The sequence below is a fragment of the Sinocyclocheilus grahami genome, unplaced genomic scaffold (genome assembly GCF_001515645.1).
Source record: "Sinocyclocheilus grahami isolate Dianchi unplaced genomic scaffold, SAMN03320097.WGS_v1.1 scaffold230.1, whole genome shotgun sequence".
NCBI classification, from domain to species: Eukaryota; Metazoa; Chordata; class Actinopteri; order Cypriniformes; family Cyprinidae; genus Sinocyclocheilus; species Sinocyclocheilus grahami.
This window is the reverse complement of record NW_015505409.1, coordinates 709,411-718,982: the sequence shown is the minus strand read 5'-3', so window position 1 is coordinate 718,982 and position 9,572 is coordinate 709,411. Positions and strand designations below refer to the sequence as shown.

Here is a 9,572-nt window from a genome sequence, read left to right as displayed (position 1 = left end):
TTTTTTAATAAGGCAACAACATATGATAGATACGATAGGACAAAACAAATACAGTGCAGCACAAACTGTTTTTATAGTCAACCCTCAACGGACCTTGGCATTGAATCGCAATTGGTTAGTTATTTTTTTTGTTTACTCGCCAGACTGAAATACTATACTATATATATATATAACATATAATGTTTTATATATATATATATAACATAATGTTTGTAAAATGGTAGAGCTTTTTAAATATCTGAAAGTACACTCTTAATATGAGTCAGTCAAGCAGTCAAGCATAATAATATGATAATCAAATATTATTTAATAATAGAAGTTTAGTAATTAGAATAAACACTTGGTAACAATGAACTTAGGACTGGTGCTGGTGCTTTTTTTTGTCATTCAGTGTTCCTGTAAAAAAACGAACAATAATACTGATAAGATATTATTATTATTATTATTATACGAATTCTACTAATAAGAACAATATAAAAACGCACTAAGGATTAATGAGCTGCTGGATTCATGAATATTAATCAGGTTGTGTGTGTTTGCTCGAACGGATTCGCTGAAATCAAAACAGGGACGATACTAGGTGAGCACCAGCCAATGAGATTGTCGTTTGCGCATTAGTTCCGCCTACTACAGGAAAACCCGGCAGTTCTTAAAAGCTGAAGAATTCCAAAGGAACTCTGTTATTTTTACAGGAAAATACAACAAAGTATATTGTTTACATGTAGCGCATCAATTCTGCATGTTATGTAAGACTCGCTCTCGCTCTTTGCGCGTGTGAGAGAAAACGACGGCGAGTTGTGCGCCTTCACACTAGAGATTACGTTACACCAAATACACAAACACAGGTGCGCTGCGCATCCATTCAAATGAACTGAAAAATATCACAGATCGCTTGACGGAGAGTGAAACTCTGAAGTTCTCATTCAGATGTTCTGTGAGTGAAAATATATCTGTGCTAATCATATACTCAGCCTCCAACTCACACTGTGGCGAGTAAAATCTGAGAATTGATTAGCCATTGGCTAATATTAGACATCATTTAGTCGCCCAGAGTGAAGAGCAGGGTTTAAAGGCTGAACGAATGACTGACAGCCACAGCGGAGAAAAGAGTTTGTGTGAACTTTAATGCAAGGACTTAAATATTCACATGTAGCTCACATTAAGCTATCGTATGGCTTCAGAAGTAACACAGAATAATTCGAACAATCGGAGAGAGAAAAAAAAAAAGGAAAAAAAAAGAAAGAAAAAAAATTCTCGGATTTGGATCGGCTCTCTCTGATCGATACCCGATCCGAGATAAATGGCACTATCGGAGCTGATACCCGATATGAATATTGGATCGGCGCATCCCTACTTTTTATATGGATGGGCGCATTTTATTTAACTGCTTTTGGACTGATGCATGCAACACCTGCTGAGTGCCATGAAACAGCTTGAAAGATCAAAGACTTTTTAATATAACTCTGACTGGATTCGTCTGAAAGAAGAAAGTCATGTACACCTGGGATGACTTGAGGGTGAGTAATTTATGGGCTAATTTTAATTTTTGGGTGAACTAACCCTTTAAGTTTTGCATTGAATTCAGCAACAAATGCACAGGGAGTGCAGTGCTCTGTGTGTAAGGCTGTGAATGATGTGCATATATAGATAGACGGATAGAAAAAAAAAAACGTTCATCAGCGTGTAGAATAACTACTCACCTTCTTTCGATTCTGTCACAACTTTAGCTGAAACACAAAAGACAACATGCCACTGAATTAAACTATATATATTTAAATATATGAATTTAAACAACTTGATAACTGCTAATTACACGAGACCAGTGATTTATTATTCGGTGTGTGTTCATGTGTTTTAGTGTATTTACTTACCTACAGCCTCAGCTGCTTGTGGCCCTTGTTTTGGTCTACTGCCAATTTCTATCATACGCTCATTATATCTTTCCTTGTCCCCTGAGACGGTGCGGTACGCCTTAAAACCAATAAACAACAATCACTTTAAACTCTGCAAATCTAAAAATCAGCTTATTAACCTGCTTCACCAAATGAGATTCATATCAAATTCAGGTGTGATAAAGTCTGCTACATGTTAATACTAGTTATATGTATGGCACACATCTAACATCATTTTTAACAACCTACAGTTGTTAACAACCTGACAGAGCATAGCACAGCAATGGTATGTATATGTTGTATATTAGTATATCTTGTACATTTGACAGACACTTTTTTTGAGTATGCTCATGTAAATAAACATCAACATAATTCACAAACTAACCACAACACACACAAGCAGTAACAATTTTAATATCGGTAAAACTTGAAGCAATTACCTAAAGAAATATATTTTGTGCACTGTCAATATGGGGTGCTTACAATCATAAAGGGGTGCTTACATAAACTCCTGTCCCCAGACATGTTGCTCCAATCAGGACGTAATAAAGTGTGTTTTCGCCACCTCCTCCTGCTGGCCCTGATGACATCTGGGCTTTCTGAACCATCTCCAGCCTTCTCCCATGTCTCAGCGCTGAGAAGTCAATCATAAAAACGATATATATTTATAAAATGATTTTATATACACAGCATATTAAATGCAGCATCCGGGTAAAGGGTCTACTTTAATGTTTCAAATAACTGTTGTGAAAATAAAATGTCAAAATATGGGTAAAACAATGTTCCATTATTTTTTAGCGTAACAAATATTTTAAATTAAAAACTGAAACAACATACTTATTCTAACCTGTATTTATTTAAATATATAAATGAATAAGTGATCAATCTAAATATTATATTTTAAACTATTAAAAACGTCTTGCTGACAAGTGGATAAACCCTAGTGATTCGAAGGAAAAGACATTGGCAAAGATTGGTAAAGATTTAAAATTACAATCAATTAGTAATTTGGGGCTGCACTGTGATCCTTAAATAGAGTATCAAATAGAGTATTACATAGAAAACCGAATGATTCTTGTTCTAAACATGCCTGACAAGATTTTTTGGTATAGAAACTATTGTTAAGCTTAGGGGTGCTCCGATTGATCGGCTACCGATCACTATCGGCCGATAATCCCGTTGGGATGATTGATCGGCGGTCTCTAAAAAGGCCGATCTCCAAAAACCGATCTCAAGCCGATGACGCTGCCGTGAGAGGTTTGGTACGACATGCAGCAGCACCGTCTCAGTCTCTGTCCGGCGCGAGTGAAAATTGAATACTCATCTTCATATTTCTTCATTAAATAACTTAAAGTAATTTGAAAACCTCGTGTGAGACGTAATTTCACAAACTGCGTGAGTGAATCACACTCGCAGCAAACACACATAATGCCAAGTTCACATTACTCTGTTTGCAGTGCATACGTGGTGCGTATTTTTTCCGCGCTCATGTTAACGGATTAAAGTGTTCACTGCACACAGCTGCGGTCTGGCAGAGCGTTCCAGTAGCAGTGCGTCTGCAGCAGTGCAGAGATCGTTTCTGCAGCAAGTCTATTGCTCCGCTGCAAGCGCTCAATTAAAGTGACAGCGCATTGTTTGCTGTAAATATGAACATGGATTGACACGAAAATCCCTTCCAGGCCACTTTCCTGCAGAGATTTGATCCAACCCTGATAAAACTCACCTGGCTGTAGCCTTCTAGTAGTCTTGAAGACAATGATTAGCTGGTTCAGGTGTGTTTGATTAGGGTTGGAGATAACCTCTGAAGGAAAGTGGTCTGGAAAGGCCAAGTTTGCCCACCTCTGCACAAGAGTCACCTAAGAGGGGAATTTCCCCCATTTTCAAAAATGAAATTCAGGCCCTGAATAAATGTCTAAAAATCCTGATTGGAGTATCACTATAAATAGTTATAAATGATAAAAAGCAAGCTTTAAAAAGATCGTTATCGGTGATCAGTATCGGCAGATACTGCTGTCTGTGATCGGTGATCAGCCTCAAAAACCCTGATCAGAGCACCCCTAGTTAAACTGAATGACATTTTTTCATTCATGGGGAATTTTTTAACAAGACACATTCTAAGGTATGGGCAAAAAATTAAAAGCAGTTTTATTTCCAAAGAACAAATAAATATGTCTGTAATCGATTTTTTTTATCAAGGTCTCATGAGTCAGACAAGTAACGTTACTTGCATTGAAATACCTGTATCGGAAAAAAATTATACATTTTAAATCTACGCAACCAATATTTAAAATCCACATTTAAATGTCTGTTTTATTTAGTTGGCAAGTAACCGTGTAATAAGCGGAAAGATATAGTCATTACTGTCAAATGAACTAGTTCATCATGGAGCTGTCAGAGCCACAAGTGTGTGAGAGGCAGGCTTCATGTCCACCGACCTTGGCCCAACAAATACTGTAACTCTTCGTGCAGTCAGGCCTGCATTAACCCATACAGCGTGTTCGTGACAAATAATCATTTCGACAGAATTCAGTATCACTATAAATAGTTATAAATGATAAAAAGCAAGCTTTAAAAAGATTGTTATCGGTGATCAGTATCGGCAGATACTGCTGTCTGTGATCGGTGATCAGCCTCAAAAACCCTGATCGGAGCACCCCTAGTTAAACTGAATTACATTTTTTCATTCATGGGGAAATTTTTAACAAGACACATTCTAAGGTATGGGCAAAAAATTAAAAGCAGTTTTATTTCCAAAGAACAAATAAATATGTCTGTAATCGATTTTTTTTTTTATCAAGGTCTCATGAGTCAGACAAGTAACGTTACTTGCATTGAAATACTTGTATCGGAAAAAAATTATACATTTTAAATCTACGCAACCAATATTTAAAGTCCACATTTAAATGTCTGTTTTATTTAGTTGGCAAGTAACCGTGTAATAAGCGGAAAGATATAGTCATTACTGTCAAATGAACTAGTTCATCATGGAGCTGTCAGAGCCACAAGTGTGTGAGAGGCAGGCTTCATGTCCACCGACCTTGGCCCAACAAATACTGTAACTCTTCGTGCAGTCAGGCCTGCATTAACCCATACAGCGTGTTCGTGACAAATAATCATTTCGACAGAATTCCCACATAAGTTAGCGATTTTGGGCTGAAATCGCGCGTGACTCTGTGAGGACGTTTGTCCATATGCGGTGTGGCCGCGGTGCCGAAACACTTCAACAGTGCTTATCTACGTTACTCAATTCAGTTAAGTGTGTCTTATTAGTTTCAACTATCTATACGGTCAAATAAAGTGCCTAGCATTTAGCCAGCACCCCAAAGCAGGCGCTTGGACTTGTGTCTCCATAGAAATAGTGCAAACCTTTCTGCTAGAAATAAAGTTCACAGGTGATTAGCTGACTTCTGCCGCTTTTTTCAACTTGCCTGATTTCCTCGCATTCTGCAGACACAGCGTGGATGAGGCCCGGGCCAGCGGAGCCAGTTTATTCCATACTGTCTTGCACTTAAACATCGCAGCTCTGCTGTGCTTTTCGGAAAGACAGCCTGGGGAAGTTCACAGCCACGCTCACCGTGCAGCTCTAGCTCAAGGCCGGAGACCTTCTCAGGTCACACAGCTCCTACAGGCGCTTCCGGTTTCCGCTGACGGCCCGCCCTCTTTCTGCACTGATTGGCTCCGGCACTGACGGATTATTTAATAATTGGTTAGTGTTTCTGTCAGTTACAATTTATCAGCGTTACTCAATAGACGATTGGTTATTTGTGGGATACGCCTTAACTACGCAATAGGTCGTGTGACAAGAGACAGAAGCCATACAGAGGCAATGTGACTGCTTTTATTTTTGTCTATATAATGTTCTTGATAAAAAAATAAATAAAAAATAGGAAAGCCAGGTGTAAAAAAATAATTGGAAAAAAAAAGGCATACAGAGGCAAGTGATTTCAATTTGTATTATTACAACTGGCGTTTCAGTCATTTTTTGTACTTGTAAATAACTTGAATTATTAAAAAATATATATACCACACCAACGGACGATGAACAACGCTGACAATCACCAAAGATTTAAACACGTTCAATCGAAATAGGCAATAGAATAAAATAGAATTTTCTGTCATTAATTTAAGACCAAATATATGAAAGCTATCATGTCCAGAGTAATGGCAGCTTGTTTGTTTGTTTTTCAAAATGTTTTTAATTGGTAGTTTTTTGGACTTTTTGTTGTGATAGATAACAATTTTATATGTTAAAGTTTCTTTCTGATTAAGTTGTGCTGCTTAATAGCTTTTGGAACCTGTGATACTTTTTTCAGAATACTTTAATGAATAAAACGTTAAAAAGAACAGCCTTTATTTAAAATATAAATATTTTGTAAGAATATACACCCAAAAGAAATCAAGTTTGGGGTGAATCAATTTATTTTTCATATTTTTATTTAATTATTGAAAGAAATGAATACGTTTATTTAGCAACGATGTGGTAGCCGAAATTGATAAAAAGCGATAGTATAGACTTATAATGTTACAAATAAATTTATTTGGAATAAATGCTGTTCTGAAAACAAGTATCATATATTAAACATATTAAGCAGCACAACTGAAGGATTTTCTGAAGGATCATGCGCCACTGAAGACTGGAGTAATGCCTGAGGAAAATACCAGAAATAAATTATGTTTTAAAGTATATTAAAATAGAAAACCATTATTTTAAATTGTAATAATATTTTACAATATTATTGTTTTTTTATTTTAAATAAATGCAACATTGTAAATAAGATTAAAAAAAGCTTACTGATCTCAAACTTTCGAACGGCAGCGTATATAAAGGTGGAAATATTTACTATAACACACTTGTGCCCTCCCTGTATATTAATAGTGCATGGTATACAAAACAATGAAAAAGCAACATGAACTACAGTCTCTTTCTGTCACGCGAACATTCTGTAAAACACTGTCGGAACATCAAACCTTCCAAACAGCCCCAATTATAGCCAGCTGGACGAAAACACATCTGTAAACAAATCCGCAAGAAGCCAGTAGCCTGCATAGGCTACTCTTCTTGATTCTGACTTTAATATTAAGCACGGAGACGTTTATCACGGCTTTTCTTCTTTATGGCTTCTCCGAGGATATTCACAGAGGGAGTTAAATATTTGAATAATAACCTCTTCATAAATCATTATCATCTTTAAATAAGAAATGGGCTATTGTAATTTAGACAAAATATAATTCTATAATTCATTTTTGTTTGTTTGTTTGTTTACTTTAAAACAGTGTTTCTCAACCAGGGGTCCGTGGACCCCTAGTGGTCCTTGACGTAAGGCCAGGGGTCCGTATAAAGTATGAATTTTTGTATAAATTTTGTATATTTTGACATGACATGTTCCCAATGAAAGAAAAATTTAATATAGCTGATGATATGGCAAAATACTGGACAAATCAGCTAATTTGAAATATACTTGACTGCATTTGGTCCTCACAAAGACACAAATGATACATAGATTAGTCAATTTTGTTCTGGGGGTCCTTGAGGATGGTTCTGAATTGGACTGGGGTCCGGTACGCCAAAAGGTTGAGATTCACTGCTTTAAAAGACTCGTGAAACAGGCAAAGATGGAGGGTATCCAATCCACTGTTCTGACTTGTTCAATCAAGAACTGAAACAAACCGCACAGCAGGTATATAAAACTGCTTTAAACCCCTATTGCAATAGTGAGAAATACTCCTTTTTCAACAGAGACTGTTGCTGGACATAGCCTACAGAATTATGTACTGGGAACATTAGAAGGTAAAACAAATACATTTGTGTATGTGTTTGTTTAGTGTTACCTGCTGTTATGCCAGCGAACGCAACTAAAAGCTGGAATACACTAGTACACAACTTTTAATATCCGAACATATTTTAAAACACTGGGGGGGGGGGCACAATCACTTCACCGTCAGCGATTAAAGAGGCAGAGGCTCAAGCAGCGTGAGCAGAGAGAAAGGTGTTCCTGCACAACCGGAGGCTGCAGTTTCAGGACCGCAGTTCTAGGACCCTGGTGGTTTAGTCTGTAGTAATGTTTGTACATGTTGTTAAAGATATTGAATCTCAGGAAAAAAAAATTTTATTTCAATTGTGATTTTTGATTTATAAATGCATCAGATGTTAATTACAAAGTGTGTAATACCTGCTTTGAGTTAACAATTTTAAATTTAAATGAATGTACACTTAAAATATAAATGAAAAATGTATTTCAGTCTTTAAACAACTGAAAAAGTGGAGTATCTTAAGTCTTAGTTTCTTGAAATATACTGTATATTGATTAGCCCCCTTAAGTTTAACTAGCTCATTATCAGGTATAATAAAGATGGAATCAAATGAAATCAGCATTTGCAGTCACTAAATTACAGCCAGATATTTAAAAGTTTGTAGAGAGGCAAGACACAAGACTCAAGAATGATTCAAGAATGCATATTTATATACTGTATATACTCATTTTTGCAATAACACATAATACAACATCATAAAAAAAGACCCCCTTTTCCATCAGTTGCTGCATGGACAGAAAGGCTTCAACTCCTGAGAGAGATTTAAAAAAAGAGAGAGAGAGGGAGAGGGAGGGAGCATTAAATAAGAAACATTTGCTTTAACATGTTTAACTCTGTAATATATATTTCTGATTTAACACTTATGCACTGTTGGGGTTGTAGAGAGAGAGAGAACCAAACAGAATAATCATGTTACTGACATCTAACTCCAAACTCCAAATTTAAGTATATAAGAGCAAAACCCACCAACTGAACGTTCTCTTCTTTCCTCAATTGTTTGTCAATCCGGTAACACTTTCTATGAAGCCTGTATTTATAATACATTATGAGGGTTTTCTTAAGGCATTATAATGAATGCATAAAGCATTACAAAAAAAGCTTAATAATATGTTGTATCATCTCATAAATAACCATAACATTTATAAGACATTATAATACTTGCGCATCTGTGGTTATAACTTTTAAGAGTATGATTACATATAACACACAATGATTACCATAATAAATCCACTTCATTTATAATGGATTACCTTGACATTGTTTATTTAAGATCTGGACAGTATCTTACTACATCTTGTGAGTGGTTAGGAGTGGTTGAGTGTTGTTTTGAGTGTTTCCTGTGAGGTTAATATTAATTTTGCTGTGAGCTAGTTTAAGAGCAGTTGTAATATTTTCAAATGAAAAAATGCATTGTGTGTTTTTTTTATTAGTTTACATTTTATTTTGATGGCTATAAGCAACTTTGCAACTACATGTCAACTAACTCTCATTAGAGTATTAGTAGGCTTAGTTAAGGTTAGGGTTGGTAGAATAAGTTGATGTACTTGCAAAGTTGCTTATAGTGAGTAGAATATCTGTTGGGAAACCATCAAAAAAAGTGTTAGCAGATATTTAGCATACAGTCTACTAATACTCTAATGACTGCTAGTTGACATGTAGTCGCAGAGTTACTTATCAACAGTTGTCTAAAGGCTACCATCAAAATAATCAAATTGATATTACAATAAAAATAGTTAAAAGCAAATGTGTACACATTCATCTGATCGGATATCAGATCTTATGGCTGTTTGAGAAAAATTATTATTATTATTATTATTTATAAGTGGTCTTTGTCTGCTTAAAGTACAGTGAAGTTACTTCACTTAAAGC

General features: G+C 35.8%; 1 protein-coding gene across 6 annotated transcripts in view; it reads right to left on the bottom strand.

Moving 5' to 3' along the window:
- The window catches only part of LOC107597251 (apoptosis-inducing factor 1, mitochondrial-like), a 17,272-nt gene extending 11,743 nt beyond the window's left edge, over positions 1 to 5,529 (bottom strand). For 2 of the 6 annotated variants that reach the window (XM_016288230.1, XM_016288231.1), the window contains exons 1-4: positions 5,321 to 5,529; positions 2,396 to 2,526; positions 1,872 to 1,971; positions 1,701 to 1,727 (exon numbers count right to left, since the gene is read on the bottom strand). In XM_016288230.1, coding sequence (XP_016143716.1) covers positions 1,701 to 1,727; positions 1,872 to 1,971; positions 2,396 to 2,526; positions 5,321 to 5,408 — 346 coding nt within the window. In that variant the 5' untranslated portion in view covers positions 5,409 to 5,529. The remainder of the gene's footprint in view (positions 1 to 1,700; positions 1,728 to 1,871; positions 1,972 to 2,395; positions 2,527 to 5,320) is intronic. The other 4 variants (XM_016288232.1, XM_016288233.1, XM_016288234.1 and 1 more) reach the window with 4 other exon arrangements.
- Positions 5,530 to 9,572: the final 4,043 nt, after the last annotated feature.